This window comes from Haliaeetus leucocephalus, unplaced genomic scaffold (genome assembly GCF_000737465.1).
Source record: "Haliaeetus leucocephalus isolate CR32 unplaced genomic scaffold, Haliaeetus_leucocephalus-4.0 Scaffold555, whole genome shotgun sequence".
NCBI lineage: Eukaryota > Metazoa > Chordata > Aves > Accipitriformes > Accipitridae > Haliaeetus > Haliaeetus leucocephalus.
Genome location: NW_010972991.1, coordinates 15,030,786 through 15,053,693, shown reverse-complemented (window position 1 = coordinate 15,053,693; position 22,908 = coordinate 15,030,786). Strand labels below are relative to the sequence as shown.

Genomic DNA, 22,908 nt, shown 5'->3' with positions numbered 1-22,908 from the left:
TCCTCCAAGGCGCATCCAACAGGGACCTTCTTTCCACACCCTACCCGCTGGTTGCTCTTGCTTTCCTGAAGTTACCAGAGTGCTCTGAAGTCTAAAGCAGCAGATCTTTCTGCCCTGAAGAACAAATAACTTTCCTTTTTTATTTCTGGCATGAGGAACAGAAGTGGTTATTTGTGCAAGACTTTATTCTACTGTTCAGTTACTGGAGAGGGAGAAGATAACTTATCTTGACCTCTTGAGTGACACCTTTCTGCAAACTCTTTAGACACTTATACATGAACCAGTAAGAAGCAAAAGGAAACTTAAATTTGGGTTAGGGAAAAAAACCACACAAACAACATTGGGCTGTATACAATTGAAGTGCATATATACATTTGTAGTATGGGGCGTCTTTATTTCTATCTAATAGTGGGGGGGTGGGGGCAGACAAGGGAAGAAGATGCTTGTTCTATAATAGGGGTGCTCAGTGTATAGATTATTAAGGCATTTACAGGATCCTGGACGAGATCAGTCTTTCTTCACCTGCATCCTTTGACTTTTGCTTAGGAGTATCTGAACCAGACTGCTGTTGAAAGAAGATGATTAGACTGCTGGCAAAGGTTTGATATGGGCTGAAAAATTTGGAACAGCTACAGTCAAGCAGCTGTTGCAGTTTTTCGGTAGCTTGCTGAGGAGGCACCTGTTGTGTTGCAAGGTCAGGTAGACACTTTGGTAACAAAATACTTGACCTGGAAGAGGAGACTGTTGGCTACTGTTAAGTCTACACACAAACTTATAGTGTATTTTAGTCATTACTGAGTTGGCTTAATTTCCCCTAGAGACATTCGTAGTGTCTTTAAAAACTGTTTATATAATCAGAAATAAAGGTTTATTTTAGGTAACTTTTTAAAAGCTGCAATTAGTAAATAAGGGAAGAAATACCTTTTAATGTACTGAATGAATATAGCTGGGTGCAGAATTACAGTGCCTAGATTTTCAGAATTTCTGGAAAGTTTTTAAAAGTTGGCTTAAAGTCTTGACTGTCATTCATAGCTATAAAAACTTAACATAATTAATACCATCCATAGATAAATTTTTATCTTGTAGGTATGGAAACGTTCTTCCTCAGACTTTTTTCAATATATAAAAGAAGTAGAATTAGTCCAATGTTTATTTCTTTATTATATAAAGAATACCCCAGGAGAGTACTATGTTGAATCTGCTAGTCTGCTAGAAATCACTTTTATTGTTGTCCTCTGCAGCTTGCCCTATATAGCAAATGTAAGGTATTTGCTGAGGTTTATGTTTTTGTTTTGTTGTTGTTATTATTAGTAGTAGTATTTTGTTTCTTGGGTTTGGGCACTGCAGAACTTCCTGTGTTAATTGTGTTGTTTTGTCCCCCCCGTCCCCCCCCCGATATCTTAATAGTTTCAACTATCCATGTAGAAATTTGGGAGGGGGTATATGGAAATTCGTGGAAGTATTATCTAGTCTCTTGTCCATTGTTGCAGTCAGGATACTAGTTAAAAATAATAACACATAAAAGTTGCGTTCAATTTATAGCAAGTTTCCTTACTATGTCAGGTGAGGCTTAAAAAGACATACAGTATGTTTTCTATTCTCAATCTAGCCATGCTAAAATACTTTGAAATAATATATTTTGTAAGGTTTGTTTCTTCTATTCAATTTGGTTTGAAATATTTTACTAAATATATTCAGTTATGGTAACAGAAATTTGAATGCTTCAAAATGGGAGTATAACTAATCCTGTTGTAGCATGAAACTTTAACGTATCTCATTCACGTAAGTATTCTGGGCTCCTTAATAGCAGATATTTAACTGTTGAAGGTGGAGGTCTTGTGACAGAGACCTAACTTAAGAGATTCATCTAAAAAAATGCATGTGTGTATGTAAATGGATATGTTAAAAAACCACTTTTCTAAAGATGTAAAATTAAATGCTTTCTGTTGTATCATCTAAGTTCACTGTTGCATTGTGTTTATCACAAATATCAAGCCAATTAGTGTAAAATAGTAGAGTTTACTTCAGGTACAAATTGTTGCCTGTTTGGCTTATGAAATGGAGGTCATCAAAATACAATGCCTCAATAGAAAAAACAGTTCTTAACTTGTGTTATTTCTTTATTTAGAATCTTTATTGTTTATGTACAGGCTGTATGTGTTTGCTACAGACAGGATAATTGCGAAGTTAAACACTAATGCTCTTTGTTTTATAAAAAAAGCTTTAAATACTCCATACTTATCAAACAATGACAAAAAATCCCAACTGATTAAATCAAACATACAGGAACTCTAGATCATTTCCCCTCTAGATGAAAGCAGACTGGGTATGAGATAAAACCAATTAAACACAGTAGTTCCAGAAACGTTGCTTGCCTGATGGGGTCAGTCTCCTATTTAGTCTTCCTTCATCAACAGCTTCCTGGATAGCAGCAAGTACTTATGCAGTTAGTTGATTCCCAGTTATCAGTCGTTTATATTGGTCAAATTCTTAAAGCATTGCAGAGGAATGAAGTCCTTATTCTAGCAGCTGGTTGTCTGTTAGACAGTCACCGGGAGCAAGCTGTGTAACTGGTGAATTAGATATCTGCCCACGGGGCTGTAGTCAGCAGCCTGTGACAGTACTGAGAGAGGAAAATGAATTTAACACGCACGTTGCCTCAATTTTTTTCAGACACTGGCCAGAAGAAGACCCCAGACAAGAAAGATGGGCGACGAATGTCTTTTCAAAAGCCTAAAGGGACTATTGAATATTCTGTAAGTTACTGCTTTATTGTTAGAATGTCATTGCATAGCAAGTGCAGACTTAAAGTTTCATTACAAAATATAAGCAAAACAGTGATGTGCATTACCTTTAATCTTAGAATTCTGTGTATCTGATAGCTGATTTTGACAGGATTTAAATTGGGAATTAGCTAGTAGTACTTGAGTAATGCTTTTTTTTCTTCAAAAAAACTAAGCTAATCAATCTGTTGACTGGTTCACTTTTAGGTAACTAGTTAGAAATAGTAAATAACATTAATTATAAAATCATGTGCAAGTTCCCTGCTTTCAGCATTATTAATAAACTGTTGACATGAGGAGAAATAACAGAATAAAGTTGGGGAGGGAAAAGCTATATCTCGATACTGACCTTCTGGTGTTCTAATAATTTTCATAGATTACCTTTTACTGTACTGATCTGTTTCTGCAGCAGTATCTGAAAATGGAGCCTTTCTCTGCCTGTTCTGTTCTTGAAATGACCCTCAAACTGTGCTGCAGTCAGCTTTTCACATTTGTGGTTACTAAGGGAAACTGAAGTGAGAAGTATCTGTCTTGTGTTATATACTGGAAATATAATTAAGCCTATAAATAATGCTTATAGGGTTGACATTAAAATAGTGAAAATCTGTCACAGTTATCTTTGAATGCTTTTGAAGTCGGACATGATAAAATAAAAATGAGAACTTTAAGTCTTTACTTGACCTCTTGGTGTTCTCTTATTCCAAGAATAAGAGATACGCGGGAGACTTAACTCTTAATGTTACATTAAGCCAAGCTGTGTTATGGCTTAACTACTGAGAAGGCTGTGATAGTCGTTTGGACAGAGGCAGAGGATGTGTGTATTGGAGCAAGAAGCACTTCACTAGTGTGGCTTATATGGAGAATTTGAATATAATTCTAGCCTATACGAAACACTTCCTTGAAGCTGAAATTCAAAAAAGGAATTTCTGCTGCTTAGGTTCTAGCAGCTGAAGAAGAGTAAAGTAAATGTGACTGTTGTTTCTATTACATTAACCCCATTTTGTCTGAAATAATTGGAAAAAATGCTCAGGTGTCACTCTGTAGAACTGGGGCTCCAGTCAGTAAATCCCTTAACTTGTCTCTTGCTACCATGTGCATGCATTTACCTTGGTATGTAAGATTCCAGGCAAAGCTAAAGCACCAAGGTTTCCTGTTTAAAAATAGTATGTTTGTGTCAAGATGTCATGTACTTCTATGTTCCAGTAGCTGGGGGTTTATTTGCAAAAATAACTTTCTTAATAGGTACTGAAGCATGCATCACTTCCTCATGAGTCAAAAAGACAATTCACAAGAATCAAGGATTTTTTGTCTTGAACTTAGTCCAGCTTCTAAAGGAGCCTGTTGCGTCTATGGAACATGGTGCATTTCAGCTTCACAGATGCCATATTGTGTCTGGTCTTGCTCTATATTTCACTCATGAAGTATTTAAGTAGCATTGAGTTTTCAGAGCTTTTGGTTATGTGTTGTGCACGTATGTTTTAATAAAATACACAGACCTGACCTTTAGGAACTGAGCTTGTGTTCGCTATATGCATAAGAGAGGTCTGGTAACTATTGTGATAACTTGCTACTGTTACTATTTATGATGTTATTCCAGGTGGAGAGATGAACTTATGTCTGGTTTCTGCCTTCATCCTGCTACCTCTCAAAGCAACAGCACACATACACATATGTACCCACACACATGTATTTATACATCTGCATGTGTTGCTGCTTTGAGAATTAGTAGAAGGATGAAGGCAGAAACCAGACTTCCCCCCCAGTATTGTTGAAAATTTTGTGGGTTTTTTTTCTTTGTTTTTTTAATAATAATTTAATGTGTTAATTTTTCCAGTGGCTATATGGTTTTAAGGGGGAAGGGCTTATTTGTATTCCTGAAGTTTGGAGTGAGATGGAATCTCACTGATGCAAACTATAGGTTTTTAAGGTGAAATATACTTCCCACCAGAATTTAAAAAAAAAAAAAAAATTTTGGGGACAAATAAACAATAAAATGTATTTTCTCTTTAAAGCTAAAGCCAAAAGGCAGTTAATGTTAAAGATTTTAATCTAAAATTCCCAAAGCATGAAAACTTGGAACTACTGTTCTGTATGTAGCACCAAAGAGAAGATACCAACAGATGTGGTACTAAGTAAATGAAGCAAGTCCTAAACTTCCTCTGAAGGATACAGAAAATTCAGGTTTAATTTTGCTGTTACTGCTTAGACAGTGAACAATTTTTTTTTTATTTTTTTAAGTTAATATAGTTTTTCCTTTTCTGAATGTCAGTCAATGGATTAGATGCAAATTGATATTATCTGTTGTTTCAGAATTCACAGTTGGTGCTCCAAGCCAATTGTTTTCCCTTTCTGCACACAGCTGATGCATGTGAACAGGCTCTAAGGACCAACAGAGCAAATAGTTTAGGTGAATTATTGTTACTAGCTAGAACTTTCTTTAGTGCTTTTTATGTTGTGAAAATAGCATTTTTACATTGCTTATTTGACATAACTTCGTTATATTAACATTGCATTTGAAGTCTCTTGTGTTACACACATGCTGTACAAACAGAATCAGTGTCTGCCTACAGGTGTTAGAGGAGCGAACTACAGATAAAGGAGCATAAGCAGACAGTGTTGGCTGCTGACCACCAATGATAACAGCATGCTAGCAGTTGCATGACTTCAACAAAAGCCTTCTAACCCCTCTTCCTTTTGAGGAGAAACAGGAAATAATTGTGGCTATGTATAGATAGTTTTTTCTCAAGTACTATAGACTATACAGGAAAAGCACTTTTTGTTTAAAAAAAAAAATTAGAAGTGAGCAATGGAGGCAGATGGTATGGTTTATCAGTGTTGGGAGGCTCCAATGTAAGACTTCCCTTTCCCGGCCCCACTCCCTACCCTTTAACTCTCCCAGGATTGAAGGCTGTGCTGTTCTCCTGAAATAGCAGATAAGCACCTAATACACGGAGTATGATGTCCAGATCATGAGAAGAGCCTGATATCAATTAATGAAGGTCACAGAAGCCTATAGTAGACCAGAGTCTTAAGACTGAGTTTTAAGCCAAAGTCCTCAGTTTTGAACTACCAGTCTTCCTGCATGTGATCTTTTCCTGGTTTAATGGCAAGTCCAACATCTGGAAACTGGGTCTGGACTCTTTTTTGTTGCTGTTGTTTTACTTAGAAACCAGTTAGGTGCGTATACTGCAAACAAAACTATGGGGCTTCTGAAGTCAGCTTCTTAAGGTAAAACGAGGAATTTTTGATCCCTTCTTAGCTCAAGGGGTGTGGGTGGCAAGTGTTTTTGTGGTACCATCAATCACGTGAAAGTTTGCTAGACTTTGAACCCACATGAATACTTGGAATTTCTTGTTGTAATGACTTGCTGAACACGTTTAATTTGAAAGTAGATAAATGGTGAGGATCTGCTAATATCTTTCTAGAGTAACTGTGGATTTTGCTTTCAATCCTCCAGTAGCTTGGATAAAGAATGCTAAAAGTTGTTCTGTCTTCTGGTGCAGCTAGTTTTATTGCCATTGTAAACATTTTCCTGCTGTTTAGACTACTACACACTTCAGAGTTTTTGCTTTTTTCTTGGTGCTTCCATTTCAAAGCCAGGGATTGTTTTCTTGTCTGACTGTCATGTTTCTTTGAGCATGCCACTGTCCTAGTCTTCTCAATTTTGGGACATTTGGAAAATGTGGATCATAATGATGACATATTACTTTATATGTTGTATCTTTTACCTAATTTTAAAATTATTTTTGAAGTTGCTTTTTATGATATTTACAAGTTCTGTTTTCCTGCTGTTGTGAATTATAGGCATTAGGCCTATTAATAATTAGCTAATATAGTCATAATCTGATATTTCTGAAGGCTTGTGTACAACACCAAAGTTGTTGTATCCTCTTTTCCCCTTTGTCCTCACCCCTCCTTCTAGACTTCTCATCTCTTTAATTTTGTTAGTTCCTTTTAATACTCTTAAACGATTGTTTTGTTGTTTTCTGGTTCTTGGACAACTAGTCTTTAAATACTTTTTAAAAATAATTAAATAATTCTTTTGGAACTCTGTTTCATATGTATTCAATGTATAATTTTTAATAGAAGAATGAGCGAACTCCAATTGTTGAGATGCAATGGCAATAAAGTTCATTAAAATATCAGTAGAGAAATTGGTTTTAAATAACGTTTTTAAATAACTTTGCCACCTAGTAATCTGGCAGAAATGAAGGCAGTTTGAACCATAGTCAGTGGTGACTCTGAAGCTATTTGTCTGCTGGTGCACACAAGTGCACTTGGCAAACATGGGTATATAAGTAGTGCTCTGGAAATGGAATAGGGGTAATGGGATGTACCTCTGCTCAAATAGGGACACAAGGATTTGAAGAGTGTTTGATTTGGGATTTTATTGGAAAAGGAAGGTGGAAGGTATGGACCTTAAGTCACTCTTTCTGTATTTAGTCATATCTGAAAAAACTGATTTCAGCTAACTTAGAATTTTAGACTTATTTGTATACATATGTAAGTGACTACCTAAGACAGAAGTAACTAGGTAATAAGGTCTTACGTGTCTTATCTCTACGTAAGGGAGTTGATGACTAGAAGCTCTTGCTACTGAGTATAGGAAAGCTACTTATATTTTAAGAAGCTCTTTTTCAGCAAAAGTTACTGTACAAAGCAGAGTTTGTGTGCATTAAGTTTAACGCAGCCCTGAATAAGCGATTCTTGTTTTCTTTTTACATTTTCATTAATCCATATCTTTCAATCTTTATATTCAAGTCAATACACTGAAGGAAGCAAAGCCAATGCATGATATGTATTGAACTACTTTATGGCACCAGCTGGCCTGCTCAAGTCTGTTTTGGATTGTTTCAGGGAATAAAATAGTGTTTTCACATGTCTGGTGGTTGTTTTTCAGAGGTTTACTTGTACTGTAACAAATCTTGCCATTCTATTAAAATCATGAAACAATGCAATCACTGTTTATCATCCCCCTCTCTTCTCAAAAGGGGAAACTTCCCCATGAAGATTCAGCATGGTGCTTTAATATCCAAATATTTATGTAAAATTCTTAATATTCAGAATAGCATTTACATAGCTATATGCATAATGTATAGAAAGTGTGTTTTCTGAGAGAGAAGGAATGACTTTTTGTCCTCTCTTCCAGTATTGAATTGATGATGAAAAAAATTGGAAAAGCTGGGGGGTGGCTGTGGTATGTGGTGGCACATTTTTAATTTGTTAGTTCTTAAACTATGCTCTTCCACAGAGCTATTCTTTCAGCTTTTGGCTGTTTAGATTCTATTTTTTGAAATAATAGCCTGAGAATTGGAAAATAGGCCTTTGAATATAGGGAGATACTTCAGGAAGCCTTTATTACATGAACAGTTTCTTTGTTTTAAGGAGGTATCAGTGCTGGTCTCTGAAATCCCATGTAGTGTGGAGATTTGCCTCTGTAAACTTTACAGCCAAATAAGAAAAGGAAGCTTATATTTGCTATTCTTGTGTTCATGGTTTGTGAGATAAACTCTTTAGTTGCAAAGAGATCTCACCAGGCGGTTTTATTTCTGAAGGCTAAAGAGAGTGAATGCATTCTTAAAGGACTTAAGTTTTGTGGCCTTTAATTGGATGTTTTTAATCAATTTATTTTATATCATAAGTTAGTTTAAAATCTCAGATGTTTCAGTCATTAAGTTATACCTAAGGAATATCTACCTAGCAGCTAACTGTTGTCTTCCAACATTTATGTGAGAGCAAACTTTTGAATTAGGCAAAGCTTTTGAATTTCACTTTACAGTTTGTTTTAGCAAACCTGTATTATGTAGAGCTTCTGATGGAAACACTACTGTTCCTTGATTTGGTGCTCAGTTTTGTTATCGTCTGTGGAACAAGCAGTACATATCTGGTCAGGTTAGGGTCCTGTTTTGATTTCTGCTGTTAGTACCAATTAAAAGTGGCATATGAGAATATTCTTGTATTTCTCATATCTATGTGATCATACAGTACTGAATTACTAAGAGGTACTACAATACAGTCTTTCATACCTGAAATACTAGTAGAGAGAGATGTTTGCTGCTTTGTTTACCTTAATGGCTTCCTATATAAAGAATTGTCATAATAAAATTAGAAATTTATCTAAAAAAAGCTTATTGCCATTTTTTTGGCAATACCTATCTTTTTTCTTTTTTGAATCTAGACTGACAAATGCACCTGTAGAAAATGATAATGAATTCTGTATGGAAAGGAATTCTTTAACTCCTATTTGTGAACTTTAATTATGTTACTATCCCAAATTGCCCTCTGTTTTTATCTGTTGAACTATAACGGTCTTCGGAGTACATTATATTTGTAGCACTTTTTCTTGCAGGACAATCCACTTCTTTAAATAAAGGATATAGTTTGCTTCTTTATATCTGTCAGTTATACTTTGTTATTCTTGTACTGTCAACTTGTGTTTCCTAACATGACATAACTTTGAAAAAAAGTTAATAAAAAAGAAAGCATTTCTTTTCCTAAATTACTTTGGGATTAATGTTATGTTCAGTGTTAAGTTTTGGAATATTTAAGTGGGAATGTGTTCTGAGGAGCAATTAACTTTTTTTATATGCCACTTTTGCTTTGCAGCCAATAGGAACTCTATTTGCCAGCTATTCTTGCAATGCAAATAAAATGTATTAAAATATTAAATATTTAATAACCCAATATTAACTAACACTATAACCTGTAGATGCATATTCCTCGACTCTGGCAAAATGTTTGCTGCTTCTGTGAAGAATGAATGTGCTTTGTTACGTTCTACTGACAGCAAAACATATAATGCTTATTAGTTATATGGAATATACTAACTCAACTGGAACTGTCCACAAAGGTATGGCTGGAAGCAGGCTAGCCCAGTGTATGTTTTATTACTTACCTCCGCTGCAGTGCAGTAATGGAAACAGAGCGTTCTAGTCTTTGGGTTACAAACACTGCCTTTTTCTGTGGGACTGTGTAAGGTCAAGGTCTACTCTCAGAGCAAGCAGTACCAAAAGCTATTAAAACATGTATACTCTGAGACTTTTCCTTCCCTCCCCTCACCCGACCCTCAGGTTTGTTTTTTTTTTCTGCCCCAGTTCAGTTGTTCAAGCAGAAGTAAAGGATACCTACGTTTAAGTCTAGCAACAGCTGGCAAGGCATACAAGACATGGTGCTCCCATGTTTTTGTTAAGGAAGTGAGTGAAGAGCAGAAAACACCTAGAGGGTATGCAGAGTCAGCTAATGATATCCACTGGCTTTCTCAAAACAGTTGTGTGTAGAACCTACACTATGAAGAAAAACATGGGTTTGTCTTTCACTCCCCCCCCCTTCCCTGCTTTCCCCTTGAAAATTAAGCAAAGAAAAGAGAAGTTAAAAGAAAGCATTCTTTTCTGTAATTGCAAAGAAAGTTAAGCGAGTAGCCTGAAAATAGAAGGAAAATTAAACCTGTGAATAATTAGTCTAATACTTACATTTATATAGAGTGGAAGGTGTATAACTTCTGCAGATGTAATAAGAGGGACAAATGAGAAGACATTTAAGATAGGAGTCAGTTGATTTTTTTTTTTTCTAGCTGTGCTCCATATTTACCAATACAAATGTAGCTTTGCTTATATTGCTTCATCTTCTCTTAACTGATAATATTTATTTTTCCTGGTACAGTGTTTATGAAGGCCTGTGCCATTACACAATAAACTACTTCTGGTTGTATGCTCCCTTGTCATATTATCTTCACCATTCTTAAATGCTTGCTATGAATTCTTTATTCTGAAGTATTCTCTGTGAACAAAACTTTGTTCCCTTTGCTTTCTTCTGTTGGTTCATATTGAATGCATTTTGAGAGATGGGGATGAAAATAAGAGCTTGAAAAAAATCCTTTCCTTACTCAGGAATCACCTACTCAAAGTGCTCATGCTCCATCTGCTGTCATAGTGGTTGACCTGTTTTGCTTCAGTATTTTTGCTTTTTATCTCAGTGATGGGTTTTACTTGAAAGTCAGGTTAATGGAAGCTTATTTAAGTAGGGAGAGAGTGTGTTTGCATTTATAGAGATTGCTTCAGCTTTTCTGTAAGTGAAGAATAGAGAAGAAGAGTTGAAGAGGGAGAATGAAGTGTTCTGTGAAACCAGTCAATCATGTATTGGTCCAGTGGTACCCAGCAGTGAATTTATAGACCAGAAGTTCTGGTGCAATAGCTGAGCCTACAGCCTGGTGTGTGACTGAGACTTCCACCCACCTGGAAACAGTGGGAAGGCAGGTGTCCTTATATGGGGTTGCAGTAGACTAATATTTAGGGGGTAGGTGTGTTTGGGGGGGGTTGGTGGGTTTTTTTGGCAATCATAAGATATGAAGACTTAAGTTCATCAAACTCTTGGTAAATCTACACGTGATAAAATTTGTAAGCCACTATTTGAAGTAACGGCTCACAGGTTTGTTTTTCTTTTTTTCCCCAATTGATACAGGTGGAATCAAGAGATACTTTAAACAGTATTGCCTTGAAATTTGATACAACACCCAATGAACTGGTTCAATTAAATAAGCTTTTCTCCAGAGCAGTCGTTCCTGGACAGGTACTATTACACTATATATGTTACTTATCCAACAAAGATCTTTATTCCTATATTCCTCATCTCTACCAGAAAAAGTGTTAAAGTACTTCTCTTACTGGTTTTCCTGTTGGCTTTGTAAAAGAGTTTTTTAATTTTTCTCTAGTTTGTGAATTCCTTGTGCCTATTAAATAACTGCCTAAAAAGGGAACATGTAATGAAGCTACCTGTCTCTCAAATAAGATCAGAGGACCTTTAAAGCTAAATACACTTAATGGTATAATAACACTTGGCTATAAGCTAAATTGTTACTTTGCAAATATAGCAGGCTATTTACCAACTCTAGCTCAGAAAACAAATTTAGGGTACAGCTTACAAACAACATTCCTGACTGCATATTACTGCCTGCAATTCTATTTTAATAAATTGAATAATGTTTCTCTTCCACTCTGAAAACTTGCTGTCTTTACCAGCAGTATATGAACTATCATTCACTTCTTATAGGTCACTATTGCTTACAACTTTTTCTTTCCCTTTTTTTTTCCTTTCACTTTTCACTTCTCTTTGAAAGCCGGGCCTGGAAACAAGTGATAGGTCAGCTGTGGTATTAGCCCTTTGAAAGAATCCTGTGTTTACTTCTGATTGCTGCAAATCTTTGTCTAGGTAGCTTGAATGCCTACCATGGCAAAAATACATATTTAAGGAGTGAATAACTTCAGTTGTTTTTTTTTTTTTTTTTTTTGTACATTCAGCGCTAAGAGCTATGTCTTTGAACTTGTTCCCCAACCTGTTTCTTGGTTGCTCCAATAGTGGAGTAATAGCAAGAGAAATAATTGGGCAGGTGTTCCTTGGTCACTGTATTGGGTGTTTCTGGCATGCTGTATACTTCCAGTGCTTTCTATCTGAACTTTTTCCTCAATTATTATGACTAAAAATCAATCTTTTCTCAAGACAGCATTTAAAAACCATAAAAGCTAAAATTAAGTAGTACTTTGTGTGGTATTGTTTATTTCCTCAACTCATAATTTCTGTTAAAACTAATGGGAGCAGGAATGATTTTGTATAACTTATTTTGAGAAAGCATAGCAAATATACCTGAACTGATGAGAAATCTAAAGTAAACCTGAAAGCATAACTTCTAACTACATTATATCTTCTTTATAGATTTTGTATGTTCCTGACCCAGACTACATTTCTAGTGTGGACAGCTCCCCCTCTCTAAGTCCTATAAGTCCCCTATCACCTACATCTTCCGAAGCAGAGCTTGACAAGGCTACAGTAAATGTAGGTATACCTGTTGTCCTTGAAATTAATTTTCCCTTACAAGATAAATGTTACAGATGCTATGCTTTCTTCTTAAACTATCCTTTTGTTTTGGGGAGAAAGTACTTTACAGCACTTGGAGTTGAAAAGTAAAGTAGTATGTTTTTAAAAGTAAATACAAGCTTTTAATCTTTGTAAATGACAGTTTTCTGTGTGAAAACTGATTTGAAGGCAAGTTATTTGTAGCAAAATACTATCCTTGCACACTGAAATCTAAATAATAGTTCCTGTTGCATTTTTGTATTTGTTACCTTTTAGAACTAGTTAAACATTTATCTAATCTTATTGATAGTTTTTGTAGCAATTGGCAAGAATACTCAAGTAGCTAAAAGGTAAGGGCTCCCCCTGCTCCCTATAGAGGTGTGCAAGGGGGTTCTCCAGTTTCATTTGGCAAAATGAACTAAAGAAAAAAAGTGTTTCTGTGAAGGGTTAATATGGAGTTGATGATAGCTGACTTCTACTTAGTAGTTCTACCTTTGTAGACTTTCAAATACTAAAACTGTTTAGCAGTCAAAGCTGCTCTGTAATTCAGCTCAAATGTAGGATTTGGGCTAGGAGCTAGCTTTGTAAAAGCATGTCTTTTCAGGGACACTGGTTTGCTGTCAACAGAATTCCATGGGCAGATCTCCAACCAGGAAGAGGCAGTATCAGAGTCTGAGTTTCTCTGCAATTTGTACAATTATGACCTCATTCAAATTTTTCTTAATATGTCACTACTATTCTTTTCCCAGTTGTTGTTATCTTTTCTCTCAAATAAGAAACTTTCTTGATAGCGCTTCTCGATAGCTCTCAGTCAAGTTGTCAAATGTCTACTCCCAAGATTCTGTGTGCTCAAAGTTTAGGAACGTTTGAGACTTTAAGCATTTATTTATTTATTTGCTTGCATGACTTGGTCCAGAGAAGTTTAAATATAAAGGTGTTGCTTTGTTGCTGAATAGGTTCCCAAGCTGCATTACAAAGGCTGTGATGACCCTTCTACTTAATATTGCTATTTGGTTTTGCTATTATACCTTTACTCTGACTTAGTATGCCTGTTCTCGTGAGATCTCTGCTGTCATTTGTACCGAATAATTTCTTTTATGTTTTATGGCAAACTGAAGGTGTTGTAGCACAATAAATAGACTAGTCTGCAAGAATGCATTCTTCTGTATCAGTCTCAGAATGGCTGTAAATGCTAGGATAGGCCTACCCATATAGCATATGTTGTGAGAAGTTGCTCAAGGGTAAACTGTTAATTTTACTACTAGAAATCAGAGCTCTTCCTACAATGCATGAAATCCCATGTCAGAAAAATACCTTATTCTTGCTTTTGTGGATTATTTCGTATATGCTTGTTTGCATATAGTAGTTAAGGAGGCTTAATAGCGTAAACATACCTGTAATTTATTTGAAACTTTTTTTATTGACTATATACACATAGCAAAGATAAAGGCTTGAGACTGTAGAAGAAAAAAGTAGATTAAAACGCTTTAAAAGTTAAAATCCTCTTATGCAAAAGGTTGTTTTGTTTAGTGTAGGCAGTTCAATGTTAGCAACAATTTGGGTGCTAGACTTCATTTAACTGACGCTTACTGTATTGTTGCAGAACTATTTTGTGCCTATCACTGCATGTCGTGGATCACTACAAGCAGTTCTTAAATGCCTCAGGGAAAATCAAACAAATGAGTAATGTAACAAAATATAATGAAGAGTTTATGGAAGTTTCTGTTTGAGGTCTTTCGAAGTACATGTAGGGAGGGAAGGAATGTTCCTAGGTACAGTTTTTCAAAAGAAAACAAAGAACAGAAATCACTTGCACTTGTCATTGTGGACTCTGTGTGTGTGTTTGGGTTTTTTTCAAATAGTGTCTCCAGCAATAACAGAAAAGCACTCAATTTCTATTTGAGTAGTTAAGGCTGGAGGGTTTTGTTCTTCATCATAGCACCTGTTTTCCATGTTTCTGTTTTCTGTTTTCTGTCTTTACTGATTGCTGTCCTTACGAATGAGATAAATACTAGCATGTATTCTCTAATGCTCTCTATTGATGTCTGTATTCTTTGACTCTCCTCCAATTTTGACTCCAGATTTGCAGTTTAAATTTAAGCACATTTCAAGGTAAATAGAATGTGTTACTCTGCTTATATAGTGTAAAGGGGGTCTTCTCTCTGTGCTACAGTCATTGAAATTGAGTTCATACTAGAAAGATAAGATGACTAACCAACATCTGAACCTCTGTCCAGGCAAAATATAAACTCTGATACGCTTTGTTCTTTTGTTTCTGTTTTATCAGACATGGGAGTAGCTTAACACAACTGTGTGGCTAAATACAAACCAGCATGTGGCTAATGTAAGACCTGCATAACCTTGTTTAACTGGGTTTTTTTATGTTGCTACACTTAAGCTAAGATTTCACTGTTTATTTCAATAAGTTTGTTAGTGTCATTGTGTGTGTGTAAGAACTCAGATTTTTAAGCCTTTCTTACGCTGCTGGGTTTTGTGAAGGGTTTCTTCATTCAGCAGTCTGATGCACGTATTTGGGAAGATCCAATAAGCTTTACTACCTATAAAACTTAAAATCCACTGCAAAATAATATGTACTGACAAGGGTGTCAGCATTAAATTTGAAAGTCTGCCACCAGTATTATTCCCGCTTCTATGTCGCATGGCAGTATGATTGAGAAGTAGTTGGCTTATTCACAGTAGACTTGGATATCAGCTGGGGACTCTTGCAGCCACTTGCTAAGTTATATGTGTAACAGAATTGACCACATAATTTTTAGGAGAAAGGCATACATAGAAGGAGAACTCATTTCTAGGAAGTTTGCTTTTAAATTATATCTTCATTAGCTTTTTTAGCTAATTCAGTTCAGCGTTCTATCAGTTGGTTTTGGTGTTTTGTTTGCTTTTTAACTAAAATTGAAAGATGCAGGCGAAGGCTAAAGTACTGCCAGAGAGATGATGAGCTGAAAACAATTGCGCTTAAAGTTCCTGGATATGATTAAAGGCATTTAGCTGCAATCTGTACTAGCGAATAGACCTGAACAGAAAAGCACAAAATTAAAGGGAAAAATAGTTCGTTTTTTTATAAATAGTAATATTTTATTAGTAACTAAAAATAGCAATTATATATGAAATGTAAATCTTTAAATGTTGGTTAAGCTCCAAAACAGGGTTGCTGTGACTATAAAATAGGCTTTGGCACAATCTGTCTACTATACACGTAGCTTTTATTTGAAAACAATTTTTTCACTCTCTGTCCTGTCCCTGGTAGGGTTCCATGTTCACTAGTTTGTTGGATGTACTGTTAGACAGCAGGATAGATAACTCTTCCTATTATCTGCCCAGGAACGTCATGAAGGAAATCATCTGGAAGTTATATCCAGGTGTGTGAAAGACAAAGATGGTTGGGAACAGCCCAAGTGAATTTACCAAGGGCATATCATGTCTGACCAAAGTGATTGCTTTGTGTGATGAGGCAACTAGCTCAGCAGATGAGGGAAGAGCAGTGCACGTTGCTTGCCTTGACTAGAGCCGGACCCTTGACGCTGTCCCAAAGCAACCTTCTTACAATACTGGGGATATGTGAACTGAATGGGTGGACTGCAAGATGGGCTGGCAAGAGTTGGCAGGATCTTTGGGCTCAAAGCAGTTCAGTATTTGTGTGTATGGTTGGTCATTTTTTGTTTGTGTTCTGTGGTGGTGGACAGTTAGGAATCCTTGAAGGATCCCTGTTGGGGCTACTGTTGTTTATAATCTGCCATCAGTGACCTGAATGGTGGGACAGAGGACAGAATGCACTATCAGCAAGCTTGGGGGCAGCAAAAGTTAAGGAAAGTGGTCAATACACTGGAGGGAAGGGCAAGGCATCATCAGAGGGACATCAAGAGTCTAGAGAAATGAATTCACAGAAACCTCATAAAGTTCAACAACAGCTAAGACCTGCCTGGGAGAGAAAGAGCCCCATGTGGCAGTACAGGGTGAGGGTTGGCTAGCTACATGGTAGTTTTGCAGAAGACGACTAAGGACCTAGGAGTGGTTGAAGCTAGTGTCCTGACATACGTGTTGAACAATGTCCACTTGTGATGGTGAAGGCTTATCACATGCCAGGTGGCAGATGAAAGAGGAATACTAGCAGGTTAAGGAAAGTGATTATTCTGTTGTCTGCAGGGCTTGTGAAGCTGCATTTGCTGTATTGTGTCCACTTCTGGCACCTGCAGTACAAGACAAAGATTGATTTGCTGGAGAGAGGCCAGTGGAGGGCCATTAAGATGAGCAGGGGATGGAAACATCTGAGGCACAAGGATTGGCAGGGTGTCCTGGTTTCAGCTGGGATAGAGTTGACTGTCTTCCTGGTGGCTGGTACGGTGCTATGTTTTGAGTTCAGTATGTGAAGAATGTTGATAACACTGATGTTTTCAGTTTTTGCTCAGTAGTGTTTAGACTATAGTCAAGGATTTTTCAGCTTCTCGTGCCCAGCCGGTGAGAAAGCTGGAGGGGCACAAGAAGTTGGCACAGGACACAGCCAGGGCACCTGACCCAAACTGGCCAATGGTGTATTCCATACCATGGGACGTCACATCCAGTATAGGAACTGGGGAGTGGGGGCAGGGAATTGCCACTCAGGGACTGGCTGGGTGTCGATCAGCGGGTGGTGAGCAACTGCATGTGCATCATTTGTACATTCCAATCCTTTTATTATTGCTGTTGTCATTTTATTAGTGTTATCTTTATCATTATTAGTTTCTTCTTTTCTGTTCTATTAAACCGTTCTTATCTCAACCAACAGGGTTTACTACTTTTCCCAATTTTCTCCCCCATCCCACTGGATGGGGGGGGAGGGAGTGAGTGGCTGGGTGGGGTTAAACCATGACACAGGGGGAGATGGGTTTGTTTAGTCTGGAGAAGAAAATACTTATGGACAACCTGATTTTTGTGTTGTACTACCTACTAGACAGGTTAGAGGGAGGAGAAGAAGAGTCAGGGTCTTCAGAGGTTCATAGTAAAGTGATAAGTGGCAGCAGCTGCAAGTTGCTGCACAAGAGGTCCTGGTTAAATAACAGGAAAATATTTTTCATGGTGAGGGTGGTTAAACACTGGAGCAGGTTTCTTGGAGAGGCTGTGGAATCTCCAGCCTTGAAGACTAAACTCGACTGGAAGGGCCCTGAGCAACCTGATCTAATGTAGGCTTAGGCCTGCATTGAGCACAGGGTTGGACTAACTGACTTTCAGAGGGTCTTTCCAACATAAAGTAGTGTATAATATTATGGAAGGATAACAGAAGACATGTAATAGAACTTTTGTTTGTTGAAGTTGGAAAATAATCCTTTCTGCTGCCTTCTGCTCAGATTTTGCATGTGACAGTATATTGGATAGTTTCCTCATGTGAGTTCTGATCGTTTTGTTGTTTATTTCCAGGTTGATTCTGAGTATTTTTGCCCACTAGCATTTCTTATTGTGGGCTGGTTAAACTGTGGTTGATTAGTTATATACACTATCAGATCAAAGCAGTCCTTTAAACTGCAGTGGATTTGGAGCCTTATTTTTACACTTGCTTTTATATCAAAGAACAGAAATTACACAACAAAAGGTCTCTTAAAGTTAATAGTGAAAAAGACAGGTTGGTAAGTTCTTTTTTTTTATATTCCCTTTTAGGATCCAGATGGAGTCCAACAGAAAGAGTTGGGTGCTTCACCAGCACATGCGTGTGTTCGTCCTACAAGAGTGGTATCATCCACTTCTGAAGAGGAGGAAGCATTTACAGAGAAATTTCTAAAAATTAATTGCAAGTACATCACTAATGGCAAGGTACTTAAACATTCAGGTTTTACTGTTACTGTATGGGATGTAAAAATGAAGTACATGTAAACCAACATACAGTGAAATTTAGTTACTGATAGGTAGATGGATCAGCTTACATACATATATATGCGTGTATATATATATCCATTTTTTTATTCAGTTTCCTTTGGATTCCCAGACCAGTTGTTTCTTAGATGTGATGCAAGCAGCTAATATGTCATTTACTTGTGACAGACTTCCCCCATACTGTTAAGTGATTCTCTTGTGTTGAGGGCATGAGATCTGTTTGTTCCCTGTGTTAGTATGTCTCATAAGTAATTCTCTTATAGTGCAGAAGAACATGGCTTAAACTATAAGGAAGTATGTAGTTGGGAAGCTTCACTTCTATTTTCCTAAAGTGGAACAGTGTGAGCAGAATTAACCTCTGATTCTGCAAATAAACACTTCTGTGTTGGGTATAGTATGGTAGAAATCATGATTTTTTTTAAAAAAATTTTTATTATTTTTTTTCCTTTGAAGCGGTAGTTACAGTTCTCTCTGTCATTATTCAAACACCTCCAAGTTAGTGGTGCTTAGTTAACTTACATTCAGCTCATAGGTGCGCAGGTCTTGCACGGATTTCTAGGGACTGAGATCATGTCAAAAGCCTTTACCTCAGAATGCTTTAGGAGAAAACAAAATATATTGCTCTCCCACCCCACAGAAAAATGACTATTAGATACTTTAGTCATGAAAAATCATGCCTTCACTCAAGCTGAATGAATGCGAAGAAACTCAAAGTACTTGTAGTACTTCTCCTTCACCTGAAGCTCGGGTATGTGTATACAAATACTGTTATTTTGTGTTGCTCAGCAATAGGTTTGCAGGTAAGTTACTGTGGTGGGTTGGCCCTGGCCGGATGCCAGGTGCCCACCAAAGCTGCTCTATCACTACCCCCCTCAGCTGGACAGGGGAGAGAAAAGATAATGAAAAGCTTGTGGGTTGAGATAAGGACAGAGAGAGATCACTCACCGATTACCATCACAGGCAAAACAGACTTGACTTGGGGAAAATTAATTTAATTTATTACCAGTCAAATCAGAGTAAAGTAATGAGAAATAAACCCAAATCTTAAAAACACCTTCCCCCCATCCCTCCCTTCTTCTCAGGTGCAGCTTTGCTCCCAATTTTCTCTACCACCTCCCCTGCACTGGCGCAGGGGGATGGGGAATGGCCTTTGGGGTCAGTTCATCCCACGTTGTCTCTGCTGCTCCTTCCTCCTCAGGGGGAGGACTCCTCACACTCTTCCCCTGCTCCAGCGTGGGACCCCTCCCATGGGAGACAGTCCTCCATAAACTTCTCCAGTGCGAGTCCTTCTCACAGGCTGCAGTTCTTCATGAGTTTCTCCAGTGTGGGTCCTTCCCATGGGCTGCAGTTCTTCATTAACTGCTCCAGCGTGGGTCCCTTCCACGGGCTGCAGTCCTTCAGGCACAGACTGCTCCAGTGTGGGTCCCCTGCGGGGTCACAAGTCCTACCAGAAAACCTGCTCCAGCATGGGCTCCTCTCTCCACGGGTCCGCAGGTCCTGCCAGGAGCCTGCTCCAGCGCGGGCTTCCCACGGGGTCACACTCTCCTTCGGGCATCCACCTGCTCCAGCGTGGGGTCCTCCCTGGGCTGCAGGTGGATATCTGCTCCACTGTGGACCTCCATGGACCGCAGGGGAACAACCCATCTCACCATGGTCTTCCCCACAGGCTGCAGAGGAATCTCTGCTCTGGTGCCTGGAGCATCTCCTCCCCCTCCTTCTTCACTGACCTGGGGGTCTGCAGGGCTGTTTCCCTCACATGTTCTCACTCCTCTCTCTGGCTGCAGTTGCACAGTTGTTTTTTTCCCTTAAATATGTTCTCCCAGAGGCGCTACTGCTGTCACTGATGGGCTTGGCCTTGGCCAGGGGTGGGTCTGTCTTGGAGCCGGCTGGCATTGGCTCTGTTGGACATGGAGGAAGCTTCTAGCAGCTTCTCACAGAAGCCACTCCTGCAGGCCCCCCACTACTAAAACCTTGCCACGCAAACCCAATACAGTTACACTAATGATAAACAAATTAATGAGAATCTCTTAGAACTGCCTTTTTTTTTTTTTTGTAGCTGATGGAAAGGTTTGCAGATCTGTTCAAGTCTAGACATACGGCTTTTTGACAGTACGTGTATATTGGCAAAAGCTATGTGTTAGAAGTTGGTAAGGCAGGTACTGGAAAAGCTTTGTTACTTTGTTCTACTTTGCAGTTAATTTGCTTCACTCTTTGCATTCTGTCCGTGCCTGACTTTTTTTAGGTTGATCTTAGACAAGTCATTACGTCTCAGTTTTGAGTGCTCTGATGCAAAGGAATTGAGACCTGTGAGCCTCTTAGAAATTGGCTGTACTGGAAAAATATAATCTAGGGTTAAAATTTACAGCGTATTATTTATGTGCTGTAATTCCTCATCAGAATATTATGGGGAGTGTTCACAGCATCTGTCTTTGACTTGCATCTTTACAGCCTATTTTCTAAGAGCTTCAAGGAGAATTCTGTTTCTAAAGAGTTGTGTAATCCACCACAGTATCAGTCTATACGTGGGGAGGTGAATGGGGAGAGAAATGAATGCTAACTTGCTCAGATTTGAGTGCCGGATTTCTTAAGTTTTACATATAATTTAGCCTTTGTGTCACATGTGGTAGGCATGTCCTCTGGCATGTTGTCTTATCCTCTCCTTGATACATTTCCTGATGATGCAGGATGATAGATCTTTACATGTTTTCTGGAGAATGCTTAAAGGATGCATCTCCTGTTTGCCGCTCTGGAAGTGATTTTGAAGCTCATTAACTATTTTATAGGGCTTCAGGTGTGAAGTCTCAGTCATCCCTATGACTGATGCTCATAAACTAAAATCTAGTGAAAGCCTCTTTTTCAATGTGTTTAATTTCACATATGCAAAAGGAGTTGCATTAAGTTAAGACTGTCTAATTTCTCACTTTTCAAGACTTGTTGTTCTGTATGTGGTTTTTGTCACACCTGTGACTTCCTGGACAAGCACACAGGAATTCTCTTGAGATGTGGTGGCTGGAATGTGGAAACAATTGCTCTAGTATTTGCTGTCTGTTGTCTGGTTATGGCTACTGTTAAAGGCAGGGTGTTGGGCACAGTAACAGGGTGGTGTGAACATGCCACATCCTGGTCAGACAATAAATCAGTGTAACCAATGTGCTGCAGTCACACCTTAACTCACTGTTAATTGTGTATGTAGGCATGCCCTTTCTTGCAGCCACACTGTGCACTTCTTTTCTACAGAAGTGTGCTGCTCTTTTTTCATTCTTTGCACTGTTCATGGAAGGCAGAAAAAGGTATCTTAAACAGTCTGCTTGATTGAAACTGAAACTGATAGAGGAGCTTTGAAATTCTTTGTCCTTTCCTATGCTTGCTTGTTTACTTGCCTTGTTTTGAAAAGTAGTAGGTAAAGGAAAATTACTAATACTAAGGCTTAAAAAAACTAAACAAACAAAAAACCAAAACACCAGCCTGGAAATATGGACACAAAAAGGACAAACACATTGTTCATGAAGTGAAAAACAGGACACTGACAAGGTTCAAAACTTATACAAGAAACAAAGAATAAAAGTAAATTGTTATCTTCATGTGAGCTACAGTTTTTGTTCTACCTTATGTGTTCAAGAATGTAATGGAATTATGTAGAGGTAACTTCTGTTTGAGAACTGCTTGTCAGAAGTCCTCTCAAACCTTCTTAAATGTGTGTTTTACTGAACTGCCTAATCTTAATGTTTGGGCTCACCAATGTCATAAAGTTTGGCTCTAATCCTCCCTTTATAATGATTGTTTGAATTTCTGTCTCAGATATTGTATAGGATTTAGAGCTCCTACTTCCTGAGGTTTAAGGAACTGTAATGGAAAGAAGTTAAAACTGATTCAGAACTGAATATCTGCATGCAGGTGCAGTTTAATCTAATTTCAATGCGCATGTTTTTGTTTATCTGGATTAATATTTTGTGGACCAGCTTTAAGACTGAAGGGATCTATTTTTAATAGCCTAGTGTGTCTATACAGTTTTCAGTAATAAAGTGGCTTGACATTTCTGCTTGAGGCTGTTAAATCTGAACTTCACCTGAATAGAAGTTCACTTCACATCTTTAGAATCTTTCTTACATACAGGAAACTTGAGTTCTAGAAGTGGTATTTTGGTGAGTTTTGTTCAAGAACCAGACCTTCCTGTAACAATATCATGTTGAACTACGTAGTAGTTACATGCAGAGTCTAATTTTTACTTCAGTTTCATTGACAGTGTTATTGATACTTTTGTCCTCAACAACTCGTTAGAAGTATGGTCCAAGAGAAACAAGTCACAGGTTATTTGGTGGAAGGTGTCCTAAAAAAACCTGTTTCCCACAGTCCTCTATCAACAGTTGAGCTGCTTATAAACTTTTTTATTTTAACCCCCCCCCTCCACTCCACCCCC

At 37.8% G+C, this 22,908-nt stretch overlaps 1 protein-coding gene across 1 annotated transcript in view; it reads left to right on the top strand.

The window, feature by feature from the left end:
• The window catches only part of OXR1 (oxidation resistance 1), an 85,232-nt gene that overhangs the window by 5,719 nt on the left and 56,605 nt on the right, over positions 1-22,908 (top strand). Inside the window, exons 2-5 of the mRNA XM_010577003.1 lie at positions 2,674-2,756; positions 11,241-11,348; positions 12,489-12,608; positions 18,279-18,431. Coding sequence (XP_010575305.1) covers positions 2,718-2,756; positions 11,241-11,348; positions 12,489-12,608; positions 18,279-18,431 — 420 coding nt within the window. The 5' untranslated portion in view covers positions 2,674-2,717. The remainder of the gene's footprint in view (positions 1-2,673; positions 2,757-11,240; positions 11,349-12,488; positions 12,609-18,278; positions 18,432-22,908) is intronic.